At 36.2% G+C, this 17,400-nt stretch overlaps 1 protein-coding gene across 2 annotated transcripts in view; it reads right to left on the minus strand.

The window, feature by feature from the left end:
- Positions 1-17,400, minus strand: part of BBS9 (Bardet-Biedl syndrome 9) — a 454,413-nt gene that overhangs the window by 220,035 nt on the left and 216,978 nt on the right. For both annotated transcript variants that reach the window (XM_039251160.1, XM_039251161.1), the window contains exon 17: positions 3,353-3,448. In XM_039251160.1, the coding sequence (XP_039107091.1) occupies positions 3,353-3,448 (96 nt within the window). The remainder of the gene's footprint in view (positions 1-3,352; positions 3,449-17,400) is intronic.

The following is a 17,400-nucleotide window of genomic DNA, read 5'->3' on the forward strand; positions in this document are numbered from 1 at the left end:
TTTGAAAATTCTGAAAATTGGAACTAAAATGTTTTATTATCATTTGGAGTCTGCTAGGCACCTTATCAATTGTACAGTATATGTTTCTGAGTGTTAATCTTATTCTTATCTTTATTAATTTCCTGCTTTTACTCTCTCTCTGTTTCCTTCAACTACTTATTTTCTCCTTTCACATTTTAGAAATTTTGTAAACTATTTTTAAGCCTTTAAGAAACAAGTATAGTAAGGTAAGATACAAATAGCTATAATAAAGATCAAAATAGAAACAGGGATAAGGAACACCAAGAAAATTACAGACAGAAAGGAACAGGAGGAAGGAAAGAGAGAGAGGTGACAGTATTTGTTGTGTGAGGTAATAAGTCACTGAAAATGGAGCTTAAAAATGTGATGGGGTGCCTGGGTGGTTCAGTCAGTTAAGCATCTGACTTCGGCTCAGGTCATGATCTCACGGTTGGTGGGTTCGAGCTCCGTGTTGGGCTCTGTGCTGACAGCTAGCTCAGAGCCTGGAGCCTGTTTCGTGTTCTGTGTCTGCCTCTCTCTCTGACCCTCCCATGCTCACACTGTCTCTCTCTCTCTCTCAGAAATAAATGAAAAACATTAAAAAAAATTGTTTAATTTTAAAAAGTGGCATAGCAGGGATATACACATATTTAGGCAACACCATATTTCTTCTGAAATCCCATTGTACTGAATCAGTTGAAATAATTGACTTTCATATATGAATGTTTATAATTCTGATTATAAAAACAATTGATCTCATAAAATTTGATCTGTTTTGTTACTTTTAACAACTTTACAGAGGTATAACTGATAATACAAAAAACTGCACATATTTAATGTACACAATTTGACGAACTGCACATATTTAATGTATACAATTTGATGAACTTGATAGTCATAAAACTATCACTCTAATCAAGGTAACAGATATAGCCATCATTTGTCTTATTATTTTCAATTTGGGACTCTGGAATTATTTATAGAAATTTTGCTAGTATAAGTATTGTTCCTAAGTATTTTTTATTTTCAATGCTTTCTTTTTAAAGGATTCACATGATAAACTCTAATTACATTGAAGGACTACTCTACTTTCTGAAAATAAAAACCTATTCAGTTCCCTCCAGAGAATATGATTTGATAACTGAGACAATGAGCTGCATTCGCTTTTCTCTTGTCTGCTTTGGCTGATCCATAACTAATCAGGAAAATGAACTAAAATTACCATCAGCACACTTCAAGGTTTGGCTGATTATCAGGCAGGTTTTAAAAACAGAAGACTATGTGGAGCCCACAGAAAATACTATCCAATATCCAAAGGCAACTTTATATGACATACAAAGCACTGACTGTTTACTAGGAACGAAATACTGGGTTCTTTCCATATGTAAGATTTTTCTGTCAATTCAGATTTTTGGACTAAAAATTATGTGTCTTTCACCAAAAAGAAAGATGCCAAACCCAGACTGGGTGCAAATTATATCATTTCTTTCTTGGAGTAGAACACTCTGATAGAGCAGGAAGGAGCACCAACATCTGCCTCAACCCCAGAAACTACTCTCTTCATACCTACCTCCTTTATCACCACAGGCGTTTCCTAGGTAGAATTCCATGCCACTGAAGCCTAAATACCATCAGGAAACTGTAATAACGACTCCTCACGTTTCAGTTATATAACTCATTTGGTTTCTAAAGGTCCTGCCCTATTCCATTATTTAGTCTGTCTTACCATTGTATGGCTATGTGAAGGCACTACCATATACTTAGATGAATGTGAGTAAATCAGTTATATACCTGGATATTTGGTGAAATTCAGAAATGGTAAGGTAATCATTGGCAATAGCAATGCTCTAAGAGTTACTTTATCTAAAAAAGAGCAAATTAGGAAATAAGTATCCACATTTTCACTAAGAGTTTTTGCCTTGTTTTAGTAATTTCAACTGCAGCTTCATCATACAGCACCATCAATTGAAGTCAAACAGATGTGTACAACTTCCCAAAGAAATGCTGGCAACAGTTTTTTAGTTTAAATAAGGAGAACAGTTTTAACAAAGAGAAATAAACCAAAATAATTCCATCTTCCAACTGAAGATTAAATGTAATCAAAATAAAATGGTGCCAATGCAAAAAAGACTACAGTCATGACCAATCACAAAGCCCATTAAAAGTACAGAATCCCCCATTCTTTTAAGAACTATCTTTGATTTCTATGCCTTACTCTAGAATTTTTATTTGTTTCCAAGTCTATTTCACCAGGCACCACTCTATATATTCCAGAACTGTAACACTGTTAGTTTCTAAAACATGGATGTGTTTATGTTCCTCCTGCTAACACCTTCATTTTTCAAAAGAAATATGTCCTTATTTTACTATATTTTCTGATCATGCAAGAAATAACCAACTAAAACAGCAAATGCACAAAGTAGAAGGTAGAAGCCCATTTCACTAATTGTAGAGATTTTAAAAGTGCACTCAGTAAACTTTTTAACATATAAATACATACATTTATTCTCCCTAACACCTTGGGTGTTCTGAAAATTTGTTAAACACTCCTTCCTTAATATTTTACCTTATTTCCATGAAAATGTATATAACTTAATGACTTTAGTAGCTTTGGTATCACACTATATGAGAAGTTAGTTTTGCATTGAGTAGTTTCAACTATTATTCTCATACGAAGCAACCAAATCAATCAAGAATACATAAATCTGAAATTCAAACTTGACATATAATTACTACTTTTCATTCTACTGAGATTAGTGTCAGCAAAAGCTATTCACACTTTCACCTTCATCTTGCCAATGTCCAAAAGGCAGGCATATGAATACACATACACGCATAAATTAATTCCAGTTTCTAGTAGAAAAACCTAGTTCACCAAATACCTATATCAAAAATATTTTTGGGGTACCTGGGTGGCTCAGTTGGTTGAGCATCCGACTTTGGCTAAGGTCATGATCTAATGGTTTGTGAGTTCAAGCTCCATGTGGGGCTCTGTGCTGACACCTTGGAACCCGGAGCATGCTTGGAATTCTGTCTCCCTCTCTCTCTACCACTCCCCCACTCACATTCAGTCTCTCTCTCTCTCAAACCACACATCAGAAATATTTTCAATTATTTAAATTGTTCTCTCAAACTCTCCTAATCTCCAATAGCAAAATTATGTATCTCTAATAAAACAGTATCCTATCTTCATAACTTTTATGTCCTATATATTTAATAACATGGCTCTTAGTTTTCAATAGCTACCTGAATACACCCTGGTGTACAGAAATTCTTGACGTGACAATCTATGATGTGGTGTCCTCAAAAGAAAATTTCAAAAGCAATAATGTAATACCATGGTTTTACTTACGAGAGGTTTTAGAAGCAAGAAGAGTAACTCGGGAACCTCCTAAGAAGCGAAAACCCATTACATTCGCCTGATCGTCATCGGACTGATTGGCAAAGCCTACAAAGAAAAGAAAAATATCACTTTACATAGCCACACAGAAAACACTTAATGTCTGAAATAGGAAGTTTAGCTGATGACAAGTATTTTTTATGTCACTAGTCATGTTTAAAGCCTGTGCATGAATTAGAACATATTAGCTGAATTCCATGGTAATTCCCAATTGCTAAAATTTCTGCCTCACAATAATACTCGGAAATCATTTCATTTCCTTCCTTCTACTGTTTCATTCAGGTTTGAGGCAGGAAATACATAAGAGGAACCTAGAAGACCTGTCACACCAGAAAGCAAGGAAACTATCAGTGAGGGGTAGAGTAGTATGAAAAGGGTGTAAAGCCAACTTAAGGAGATTTCTGGCCAGAGATGAAAATATTTGAGTATCAAAAAAGCAAAACACATCACAGTGACATACCACCTCACACCTGTCAGAATGCCTAAAAATAACAACTCTGACAACACTTGTTGGCGAGGATGCAGAGAAAGAGGAACTCTTTTGCACTGCTGGTGGAAATGCAAACTGGTGCAGCCTCTCTGGAAAATGGTACCGAGGTCCCTCAAAAAATTGAAAACAGAACTAACCTACGCCTCAGCAATTGCACTACTAGGCATTTATGCAAAGGATACCAAAGTGCTGATTCAAAGGGGCATATGCATCCCAGTTTTTATAGCAGCACTATTAATAATAGCCAATTTATGGAAAGAGCCCAAATGTCGATCTACTAATGGATAAAGATGGGGACTTTATCCCCATTAAAGATAATGGACTATTATTTGGTGATCAAAAAGAATGAAATCTTTCCATTTGCAACAACATGGATGGAACTAGAGTGTATTATGCTAAGTGGCATAAATCAGAGAAAGACAATTATATGATTGTACTCATATGTGGAATTTAAGGAAAAGAGAAGGTGAACACAAAGGAAGGGAAAGGAAATTAAGATAAAAACAAAGAGAGAGGCAAATCATAGAGACTCTTTTTTTAATAGTTTATTGTCAAGTTGGTTTCCATATAACACCCAGTGCTCATCCCCACAAATGTCCTCTTCCATGCCTATAACCCCCTTCCCCTCCCCTCCAACCCCATCAGTCCTCAGTTTGTTCTCATCATTCAAGAGTCTCTCATGGTTTGCCTCCCTCCCTCTCCGCAACTATTTTTTCCCTTCTTCTCCCCCATGGTTCTCCACTAAGTTCCTCCTAATCCACCTATACGTGCAAACATATGGTATCTGTCCTTCTCTGCCTGACGTACTTCACTCAGTATAACACCCACAAGTTCCATCCATATTGCTACAAATGGCCAGATTTCATAGTTTCTCATTGCCATGTCGTATTCTATTGTATAGATAAACCACATCTTGATCCATTCGTCAGTCGATGGACACTTAGGCTCTTTCCATGTTTTGGCTATTGTTGAGAGTGCTGCTATGAACATTGGGGTACATGTGACCCAATGCATCAGCACTCCTGTATCCCTTGAGTAAATTCCTAGCAGCGCTATTGCTGGGTCATAGGCGAGTTCTATTGTTAATTTTTTGAGGAACCTTCACACTGTTTTCCAGAGGGGCTACACCAGTTTACATTCCCACCAACAGTGTAGGAGGGTGCCCATTTCTCCACATCCTCACCAGCATCTACAGTCTCCTGATTTGTTCATTTTAGCCACCCTGACTGGCATGAGGTGGTATCTCACTGTGGTTATGATTTGTATTCCCTGATGATGAAGGACGCTGAGCATCATTTCATGTGTCTGTTGGCCATCTGGATGTCCTCTTTGGAGAAGTGTCTGTTCATATCTTCTGCCCATTTCCTCACTGGATTATTTGGTTTTTGGGTGTGCAGTCTGGTGAGTTCCTTATAGATTTTGGATACTAGCCCTTTATCTGATATGTCATTTGCAACTATCTTTTCCCATTCTGTCAGTTGTCTATTAGCTTTATGGATTATTTCCTTTGTTGTGCAGAAGCTTTTAATCTTGATGAGGTCCCATTTTTGCTCTTGATTCCCTTGCCTTTGGGGATATGTCAAGTAAGAAATTGTTGCAGTTGAGGTCAAGGAGGTTGTTTACTACTTTCTCCTCTAGGATTTTGGTGGTTTCCAGTCTCACATTCAGGTCCTTTATCCATTTTGAGTTTATTTTTGTATATGGTGTGAGAAAATGATCTAGTTTCATTCTTCTGCATGTTGCTGTCCAGTTCTCCCAACACCATCTGTTAAAGAGGCTGTCTTTTTTCCATTGGGTATTCTTTCCTGCTTTGTCAAAGATTAGTAGGCCATACATTTGTGGGTCTAATTCTGAGTTCTCTGTTCTATTCCATCCATCTATGTGTCTGTTTTTGTGCCAATACCATACTATCTTGATGATTACAGCTTTGTAGTAGAGGCTAAAGTCTGGGATTGTGATGCCTCCTGTTTTGGTTTTCTTCTTCAATATTGCTTTGGCTATTTGGGGTCTTTTGTGGTTCCATACAAATTTTAGGATAGTTTGTTCTAGTTTTGAGAAGTATGCTGGTGCAATTTTGCTTGGGATTGCATTGAATGTGTAGATTGCTTTGGGTAGTAATGACATTTAACAATATTTATTCTTCCGATCCATAAGCATGGAATGTTTTTCCATTTCTTTATCCCTTCTTCAATTTCCTTCATAAGTTTTCTATAGTTTTCATCATACAGAGCTCTTATGTCTTTGGTTAGGTTTATTCCTAGGTATTTTATGGTTTTTTGTGCAATTGTGAATGGGATCAGTTTTTTTATTTCTCTTTCTGTTGCTTCATTGTTGCTGTATAAAAATGCAACCAATTTCTGTATGTTGATTTTGTATCCTGCAACTTTACTGAATTCACAGATCAGTTCTAGTAGGCTTCTGGTGGAGTCTGTCGGGTTTTCTGCGTAGAGTATCACGTTGTCTGCAAAAAGTGAAAATTTGACTTCTTCTTTGCCAATTCAGATGCCTTTTATTTCCTTTTGCTTTCTAATTGCTGATGCTAGGACTTCCAGCACTATGTTAAACAACAGTGGTGAGAGTGGACATCCCTGTCGTGTTCCTGATCTCAGGGGGAAAGCTCTCAGTTTTTCCTTGTTGAGGATGATGTGAGCGGAGAGCTTCTCATAGATGGCTTTTATGATGTTTAAGTAAGTTCCTTTCTTCTGACCAGGCAGAGAGACTAAGAGGCTTAATTCAGAGAGAGAAAGAGGAGAATATGGTTAGAGGCGAGGAGAAAGAAATGAAGATAATATTACTCAGAGAAACTACATAGTCTTATTACTCCAGAGAGAGAGAGGTAAAAAGGTAGCAGTAGAGGTGTAGAATATGCTTCTAGAGAATGGATTAAATGTGACTGTTTAAGCAAACCAGTGACCAGTGTGCCCAATCCAACAGAGTGGAAGGTTATGAATGAGACAAGGGAAAATATATCTGAATACAAAGAATTGATCTAGAATTAATCACGGCAGTGCATCCATGTTTGTCTTGCCCCGATTCCGGTTAAAAAAAAAAAAAAGCAGCTCTCTAGTGAGGATGGGAGTGGCTGGTGTAGGCAAGTCTTAGCCTCCACTGCATCCAGTCCCACGGGTGGCTCCCTGAGGTCCTGCCTTGGTGGTTGTGGGGAGAAAAATGGCATGGCGGTGTCCCAGTCCCTTCTCGAACCAAGCATTGCAACTCAATATTTTGGGTCCGATCTCCCTGTGCCACAGGTGTAGCCAAGGTGGGCCGTGCTCTATATTCCAAGCCAGGCCTCGTTTTCAGATCTTGGTCCCCATGCCACATCGATATCACCTGAAATATAAACCCTCAGGCCGAGTCCCTCTGAGCAGTTTCAAGCCTCTCGCCTCCCCACTGGGATCCAGCCGAGACACTAGACACTCTTACTGAGGGTTGCTGCAGGAATACTGGGTGGGGTAATGGGCTAAATGAGCGATGGGTATTAAGGAGGACACTTGTTGGGATGAGCACTGGGTGTTGTATGTAAGTAATAGATTACTAAATTCTACTCCTGAAATCATTATTACTAATGATATAGTATGTTAACTAACTTGGATTTAAATAAAATTTTAAAAAATATTTAAAGGTATGTGTTCATACTGATATAAAAACAAACCAAAAAAAGGCTAAATGCTCACTAATGGAGGATCCTAGAGAACCAACTCCTTATTTTAAAAATCAGTAATAAAGACCAAGAACCAAACATTTATCCAGATGATCCTACTCAAATTATACCATATAACCAATAGCAGGTAAGGGGAAAGTTCTCATTATAGAAATAATCCAGCAAAATATTGAAGAAAGCTTGAAAGAAATAGATATCATTTTTCAACTTCAATTTAATGGATCAGTTTAATGGATCTTAGCACTGAAATCAATGTCTGTTACCATAGCAAAAAAAAAAAAAAAAAAAAAAGAAAAAGAAAAAGAAAGAAAGAGAAAGAGAGTCAAACAGATAATATGTACCCCCTGCTGAGAGTATATACCACCACTGATGGAAGCAGTAGGGCCAAAATAATCAATCCTGACTCTAATACCTCTAAATGTAACTACCAGTTTACAGGCAATATAGTAGACAGAGAAAATATTAAACATCACAGAGATGTCATCAGCAATTTCAGCGTGGGAAACTCATACGAAAAATAATCTGTTACTCTTCAACAAATCAACTGCAAATTAAAAAGACAAAGTGTGGGGCACCTGGGTGGCTGAGTCAGTTGAGTATCTGACTTCGGCTCAGGTCATGATCTCATGGTTCGTGGGTTCGAGCCCCGCGACAGGCTCTGTGTTGACAGCTAGCTCAGAGCCTGGAGCCTTCTTCAGATTCTGTGTCTCCCTCCTTCTCTGACCCTCCCCTGCTCACGCTGTCTCTATGTCTCTCTCAAAAATAAATAAACATTAAAAAATTTTTTTAAATAAAAAAAAAGGTTGATACCTATAGAAAAAAGAGATACCAAAAAATTCATATCAAAAACCACGATAAATAAACTACATTTAAATCCTGACTCAAAAACAAACAAATAAAAATTACAATGTTGAAGACTTTCACTTCAGGTCAAGATTGAGAAACTAAGGCCAAATTTACCCTTCTGCCTACAACAACTAAAAAATGGGACAAAATATATGAAATGTTTTCAAAAATACTGAATATCAGGAAATGAACTAAAGTGATCCCTGACAAACAAAAAACAAAGGGACCCCTATGATTGCACCATTTTACTACCTAGGGAAAATTTCCAAGACACAACACAGGGAGGGGAAACCCAGGTGCAATCTAGCATTCTCCCCATACTGAGAAGGCAGAGTTGAGAGTTTGGGAATACTAAAATATTAAAAGTTCACAGGGCAGAGTATCAGAGTGGAGAGAGCTACAGAGAGAGAACTCCAGAGAGCTGCAGAGATCCCTTTGAGGACTCAGCAAAATACTAACCAGCACATCTGTGAGGAAAACTACCTGAGGCTAGGGAAAAAACTATCCAAAAAACAATTACAAGGAATAATCTGTGAACCCTACAGAGCCAGGAATAGCCCCTGTTCTCACTCATCAGAATGTAAATCATCACTAGGCATCAGGCAGAATACATAGAAAAATTTGGCCTCTGTGGTAGCTGACGATTACCCTAGAATAAATGTTGCTCCCATCTTGCCTAGCGAAGCTTAAAAGCAACACCTAAAGAATCTAAGTTTTTCAAGGAACTTAAATGTGTCCCAGGAAAAAAGCTCAAGAATGTTTATAGGAAAACAAAAATACTAATCACACAACCAGATAAAGTTTGTAAATTCTGTCCTTCAATAAAAAATTGTGGGACATGCAAAAAGAGAAGAAATTACAATCCATAACAAGGAGAAAAGTCAATCTCTACTAACTCAGAAATGACACAGATGATAGAATTAGTAGACAAGGATATTAAAAACAGTTGTTATATTATTACATATGTCCAAAGATGCTATATTAAATAGAGACATGAAAGACTTATTTTTTAAAAAGACTCAAATGAAATTTTGACAGATGACAACTACAATGTCTGGGATAAAATGTCTGGGATTACAAGCAAATTACACACTGCAGAAGAAAATACCTTGAATGTAGGGCAATAGAAACTATCCAAAATAAAGCCCAAGGAAAAAAAGATTAAAAAAAAAAAAAAAAACAGTATCACTGAATGTTGGGACAGCCTCAAATGGGAAATATACATGTAACTGGAGTCCTCAAAATAAAGAAGAAAAAAGGAGTGGAGAGAGAAATTAATACTTGAATAAATAAGGGCCAAAATATTTGCAATTTGGATGAAAATGATAAAACAAAGATCAAGAAATGTTATCACACTGCAAGCAAAAGAAAAAACAAAACAAAACAAATACTATACCAAGAAACACCAAAATTAAACTGTTTAAAGAAAAAAAATTTAAAGCACCCAAAGAAATAAAGACAAACTACATACAGAGGAAAAGCATAGGTCTCGTCAATGCAGTGCCAGAAAACAGTGGAGCAATCTTTAAAACACTGAGAAAAAGAAATTGTCAACCTACAATTCTTTACTCAATGAAAATATCTTTCAAAAAGGTGAAAAATAGTTTTTCAGGCATACAAAAGATGAAAAAATCACCAGTATCTCTACAATAACAGAAATATTAAAAGAAAATTTTCCAAAAAAAAGGAAAATGATGGAAGTTTTGTTCTGCACAAAAGAATGAAGAGCAGTGGAAAAGGTTATTCCATGAGCAAACATAAAATTATTATCCTTACTATTAATATCTCTTTAAAAGATAATCAACTATTTAAAGCAAAAGTTATAGGGGCGCCTGGGTGGCTTAGTCGGTTAAGCGTCCGACTTTCGCTTGGGTCATGATCTCGCGGTTCGTGGGTTCGAGCCCCGCGTCGGGCTCTGTGCTGACTGCCAGCTCAGAGCCTGGAGCCTGTTTCAGTCTGTGACTCCCTCTCTCTCTGACCCTCCCCTGCTCACGCTCTCTCTCTCTCTCCTAGAAATAAATAAAACATTTAAAAAAAAAAAAAAAAAAAGCAAAAGTTATAACAATGTACTGCAAGCTGTAAAATATGTAGATATTAAATATAAGTCAACAATAGCAGAAAGGCTGAAAGGGGAGAAATGGAAGTAAAATAGTGTATGATTCTTAGACTATCTGTGAGGTACTATAATACCACTTAAAGATAGATTGTGATAAGTAAAAGATGTACATTGCATCAGGCATCCATGCATTTTTAGTGGAGAAATTTTGCCCCTAAGGGGACAAATATCAATTCATGGAGCTCCAAAAAATCTTACTCATTTAATCTATAAAAAGAGATATTCATATAGAATATGAACAGAAATACTGGATATCTGTTCAATTAAAAATGTATGGAGGGGCGGACTAGGAAAAAAATGTCTAAAAAGACTTTCTGGGGGAACAATAATAAAAGAAGGTTGAGAAACACTGCTACAAGACATTGCTATAAAAATTACTATTGTTCAAAGAAATGACTAAAGTAACAGTAGGTATTACAGTAAATAATACAACAAAGGAGATAAAATGGAATCAGAAAATATACTCAATCCAAAGAATACCAAAAAAAGACAAAACAAAAAAAATGGAGCAAATAATAAACAAAGATCAAAATGGTAGATTAAAAACCAACAATAACAATAATCACATTAGAAGCAAATGGTCCAAACACCCCATTACAAGATACTTTCAGGGTGCTGGAGGGCTTAGTCAAATAAGAGTCTGATCCTTGGTTTCAACTCAGGTCATGATCTCATTGTTCAGGGATCAAGCCCCACATTAGCACAGAACCTGCTTGAGATTTTCTCTCCCCCTCTCTCTTTGACCTTCCCCAGCTCATGCTATTGTGAGCTCTTTGTCTCTCTCTCAAAATAAATAAATAAACTTAACAAAATGCAGATACTTTCAGATTGGATTACAAAAGGCAAGACTCAACAATACACTGCCTCTATGATACCTACTTTAAACATAAAGATGTAAACAAAAGTAAAGGAAGAAAATATATAAACCCTTGTAACACTAGGCAAGAGAAAGTTGGAATACCTATTTAATTATCATTAAAATAGATTTCAGATTAAAGAATATTAACAAGAATGAAGAACCATTTCATTATAATCAAGAGAATATAACAAAATCCTAAACTTTTATGCACCTAAAACAAAGTTTTAATATAACTGAAACCAAAACTGACAGATGCACAAAAAGAGAAGCAAGTTACAGCTGTAGATTTCATCACCCTATTCTCAATAATTGACACAAATAAACAAAAATTAGTAACATAGAAGATTAAAAATACTATCAGAGGGGCGCCTGGGTGGCTCAGTTCGTTAAGTGTCTGACTTTGGTTCAGGTCATGATCTTAACGGTTTGTGAGGTCGAATCCTGCTTCGGGGCTCTGTGCGGTTGGAGCCTGCTTCGGATTCTGTGTGTGTGTGTCTCTCTTCCCTCCCCTGCTCGCTCGCTCGCTCTCTCTCTCTCTCTCAAAAATAAACATTTTAAAAAATTTAAAAACACTATCAGAAAACTAGCTTTAACTAACATTTATGTAAAATCTCTCCTTATAATGGCAGAAAATCCATTATTTCCAAATACATGCAAAACATAAAGACCTAACATTTATAAAAGCAGACTTTAACTATGTCTCAATGAATTTAAAAGGATTTGAATCATACAAAGTATGTCTTCTACCACAGTGAAACTGAGTACAATTCAATAACAAAAACAATCTATGGAAACTCCACAAGTGTTTGGAAACTATATACCATATTCTAAATAACACTAGGGTCAAAAAACAAATGAATGGCGAAGTTTAAAAATGTTTGGAACTGAATGAAAGTGGAAACACAACATTTCATAATTCATAGGATGCAATTAAAGAAATACTTTAGAGACAATTTTATAGCATTAACCAACTATATTTTAAAACGAATAGTCTCTCCTTAGCAAATTAACCCAAAATAAGTGGAAGAAAGGAAAATCACAGAAAACCAAAAAAGAGAAAATGAAAAAGAAACAACTGATAAAACCAAAAGCTATTTTTTAAAAAAGATAAGACAGATAAATTTCTAGTCAACAGATCAGGGGAAAAAAAAGACAAAATTTGCCAACACTATTAATGAGTGAGTTGTCATCTCTACAGATTCTATAGACATTAAAAGGATAGCACAGAAATATTATGAGCAACCTTATGCCAATGAACTCAACAACTCAGATGAAATTGATACATTTCGTGAAATTAACAGTGTTCACTCAATAAGAAATAGATCACGTGAATATTCCTATATCTTTTGAAGAAATTGAATTTATAGTTTAAAAACTATCCCATAGGGAAAACTCTAGGTCCAGACAACTTCTCTAGTGAATTCCACTAAATATTTAAGCAAGAAATAATTCCAAACCTACATAATCCTCAAAAAAACTGAAAAGAAGAAAATATTTCCCAACTCATTTCCTAAACTCCATACTAATGGCACATAATTATACATAAACAAAATGATAGATCAATACTCCTCATGAACACAGACGTAAAAATTCTGAAGGTTAGTAAATTGAATCCAATAGTAAATTGAAAGGATAATATATCATGATGAGTGTGATTTATCTTAAGAATTCACAATTAGGCTAACATCCCCAAATTAATCAGTGTATATACTTGTGAGCATAGCTAACATATAACAGAGTTATTAAATCACTAGCTTGTACACCTGAAACTAATGTAACATTGTGTCAACTATACTTTTTTTAAAAAAACAAAAAAAAAGTATCAATGTAATCCACCAATAAATAGCCTAAAGAAAAAAATGACATAAATATCTCAACTGATATAGAAAAAGCATTGAAAAAAATCTAATATAAAACAAATTCTCAGGGTTGCCTTGGTGGCTCAGTTGGTTGAGCTATGACTCTTGATCTTGGCTCAGGTCATGGTCTCACAGTTTGCAGGTTTGAGTCCTGCACTGGGCTCTGAGCTAGCAGCACAGAACCTGCTTGGAATTCTCTCTCTGCCCGTACCCTACTCATTCTTTCTCTTCACTCTCTATCTCTCTCTCAAAATAAACAAACTTAAAAAAAATTCTTTACATTTGAAAACAAACTCTCAGCAAACTTGGTATAGAAGGGAACTTCCTCAAATGGTATAGGACATCTACAGAATACCTACAGCTAAAACATACTTAATGGTGAAAGCGTGAACATTTACTCTTGCAATGTCTATTCAACATCATCCCAGAGGTCTGGGAAAAGTAAAAAGCAAGCAGGAAACAAACAATCTCTAGATTGGAAAGGAAGAAGTAAAATGGTCTTCATCTGCAGATGACATAATCCTTATGCAAAAAATCTGAATAAATATACAAAAAGCCTAGTAGAACCAGTAAGTAGTTTAACACTGTTGCATGACACAAGATTGATATACTAAAACCAATTATATTTCTATGTACAGGCATACCTCACAGATACTATGGGTTTGTTTACAGTCACTGTAATCAAGTGACTGTTGCAACAAAGCGTGTCAAATGAATTATTTGGTTTCCCAGTGCATACAAAAGTTACATTTATCCTAAACTATAGGCTATTAATTGTTCAATAACATTATGTCTACAAACACAATGTACAGGGACGCCTGGGTGGCTCAGTTGGTTGAGTGTCCGACTTCCGCTCAAGTCATGATCTCATGGTTCGTGGGTTCGAGCCCCGTTTCAGGCTCTGTGCTGACAGCTCAGAGCTTGGAGCCTGCTTCAGATTCTGTGTCTCCCTCTCCCTCTAGCCCCTCCCCTGTTTGTGCTCTATCTCTCTTTCTCTGTCTCAAAAATGAATAAACATTAAAAAAAATTTTTTCTTAAATACAATGTACATACCTTAATTAAAAAATAGTTTATTGCAAAGAACGCTAACCATCATCTGAGCATTTAGCAACTTGTGACTTTGGTGGTAGAGGGTCTCACCTCAGTGTTGATGGCTGCAGACTTAGCAGGGTGGAGGTTGCCAAAGGTTTGGATAGCTGTGACAATTTCTTAAAATAAGACAAGAATTAAGTCTGTCACATCCTTTCACAAAAGATTTCTTTGTAGTGTGTGATGTCACTTGATAGAATTTTACCCAAAGTGGAACTTCTTTCACAACTGGAGTCAAGTCTCTCAAACCCTCCCATTGCTTTATCAACTACATTTGTGTAATATTCTAAGTCCTTTGCTGTCATTTCAACAATCTTCACAGCATCTTCACCAGAAGTCGAGTCCATCTCAAGAAACCACTTTCTTTGCTCATCAGTAAGAAGCACCTCCTTATTATCCCTTTATCATGAGATTGCAGTAATTCAGTCCTGTCTTCTGGCTCCACTTCTAGTGCTCTTGCTTGTTTCCACCACATCTATAGTTACTGCCTCCACTGAAGACTTAAACGCTTCCAAATCATCCTGTTGATGCTGACAACTTGACCTCTACTCATGAATCATAAAAGTTCTAGAATGGTGAATCCTTTTCTGAAGGTTTTCAATTTACTTTTCCCAGAATCATCAGAGAAATCACTCTTCAAGAAAGCTATAGCCTTAAAAAAATTTTTTAAAGACTTGAAAAAAATTTTTAAAAAGACTTGAAAGTCAAAATGATTCCTTGATCTATGGGATGGAGAATGGGTATTGTGTCAGCAGACATAAAAACAACATTAATCTCATGGTACACCTCCATCAGAACTCTTGGGTGACCAGGTGGACTGTCAATGAGCAGTAATATTTTGAAAGGAATTTTTCTCTAAGCAGTAGTTCTCAAAAGTGAGCTTAATATATTAAGTTAACCAGGATATAAACAGATATGCTATAATCCAGACTTTGTTCTTCTGTGCATAGAGCACAGGCAGAGTAAATTCAGCATAATTCTTATGGGTCCTAGAATTTTTAGAACAGTGAACACTGGATTCAACTTAATCACTAGGTGCATTAGACCCTAACAGGAGAGTCAACCTGTCCTTTGAAGCCTTGGAACCAGGCACTGACTTCTCCTCTCTAGCTATAAAAGTTGTAGCTGGCATGTTCTTCCAATATAAGGCTGTTTCATCTACACTGAAAATTTGTTGTTTAGTATAACTGCCTTCATTAAGTATCTTAGCTAAATCTTCTGGAAAACTTGCTGTAGCCTCTACATCACGTCTTGTTGCTTCCACTTTGCACATTTATGTTATGCAGATGACTTTTCTTAAACCTCATGAACCAGCCTCTGCTAACTCAAACTTTTCTTTTGCAGTTTCCTCACTTTCTCAGCCTTCACAGAACTGAAGAGGGTTAGAACATTGCTCCAGACTAAGCTTTGGCTTAAGGGACTGTTGTAGCTGGTTTTTCTCCATATCAGCAGTAAAGCTGTTTTGCTTTCTTATTGTTCATCTGTTCACTAAAGTAGACTTTCAAGAGCTTTTCCTCGGCATACACAACTTGGCTAACCATTTAATATAAGAGGCCTAGCTCTTGGCCTATCTCTGCTTTTGTGACATGCCTTCCTCCCTAAGCTTAATCATTTCTAATTTTTGGTTTAAAGTAGAGATGTGTGAGGGGCGCCTGGGTGGCTCAGTCGATTAAGCAACTAACTTCAGCTCAGGTCATGATCTCATGGTTCATGGTTTCAAGCCCCGCATTGGGCTCTGTGCTAACAGCCCTGCTTCAGATTCTGTGTCTCCCTCTCTCTCTCTGCCCCTCCACTGCTCATGCTCACTCTCTCTCTCTCTCAAAAATAAATAAACATTAAGAAAAGTTTTTAAAAAATTAAGTAGAGATGTGTGACTCCTTCTTTCACTTGACCACGTAGAGGCCATTGTAGGATTATTAAGTAGCCTAATTTCAATATTTTTGCGACTCTGACAATGGATAGGCCTGAGGAAAGAGACAGAGAGGCAGAGGCAGAGAGAGAGAGAGAGAGAGAGAGAGAGAGAGAGAGAGAGAGAGGAATGACCAGTGGAGCAGTCAGAACACACACATTTATCAAAGAAGCTTGCCATCTCTAATAGGTGTGGTTCATGATGACCCAAAACAATTACAATAGTGACATTGATCACAGATTATAACAAATATAATAATAATAAAAATTGTGAATCATCAAAATGTGACACAGAGACATGAAGTGAGCAAATCCTGTCGGAAAAATGGCACCAACAGACTTGGGTGACCCACAAACTTTCAATTTGTAAAAAACACACTATCTACAAAAGCACAATAAAACAAGATATGCCTATAATAAAAAGGCACTATTAGAAATTGAAATGAAACAATATAATTTGCAATAGCATCAAAATAAACTAAATACTTGGGGATAAATCTGACAAAAGATTTGTAAGACCTGTACATTAAAAATGACAAATTCTCACTGAGAATTGAAACAAGGCCTAAATAAATGGCAGTCTCTACTTTCAACTTAAAAAACTAGGATAAGTAGAGCAAATTATACCACATTCAATATTGTTAAGATGTTGTTTCTCTCCAAATTGATCAATGTGTTTAATGCAATCCCAATTCCAATCAAAATCCCAGCAGGCATTTATTTTTAACTTGACAAACTGATTCTACACTTCATATGAAAATGCAAAGGATCTAGAATATCCAAGCAACTCTGAAAAAAGAAGAATGAGGTTGGGGAAATTATAGTCTTATAATTTATAAGACTATATAAGACTTATAATAATAATCTTAATCATAATTAAGACACTATGCCTTTGGTATATAGCAATACTGGTGGGCAAAGACAAACAGATCAGTGGAATAAACTGAAGAGAGCAGAAGCATATATGTATTTTTTCAGGTGACTTATACAGCCCTGTGATACACAGTCAGGTGATTTTCAGCAAAGCTGCAAAGATGATCCAGTGAAAAAGGATAGTCCTTTCAAAAGCAGTGCTGAACATTAGATGCTCATATATAAAAATAAGAATTTTATTCATAAAATTCTCACATCATACGTAAATATCAACTCAAAATGAAAAAGAGACCTAAATG

This window comes from Hyaena hyaena, unplaced genomic scaffold, assembly GCF_003009895.1.
Source record: "Hyaena hyaena isolate Hyena2069 unplaced genomic scaffold, ASM300989v1 scaffold_387, whole genome shotgun sequence".
NCBI classification, from domain to species: Eukaryota; Metazoa; Chordata; class Mammalia; order Carnivora; family Hyaenidae; genus Hyaena; species Hyaena hyaena.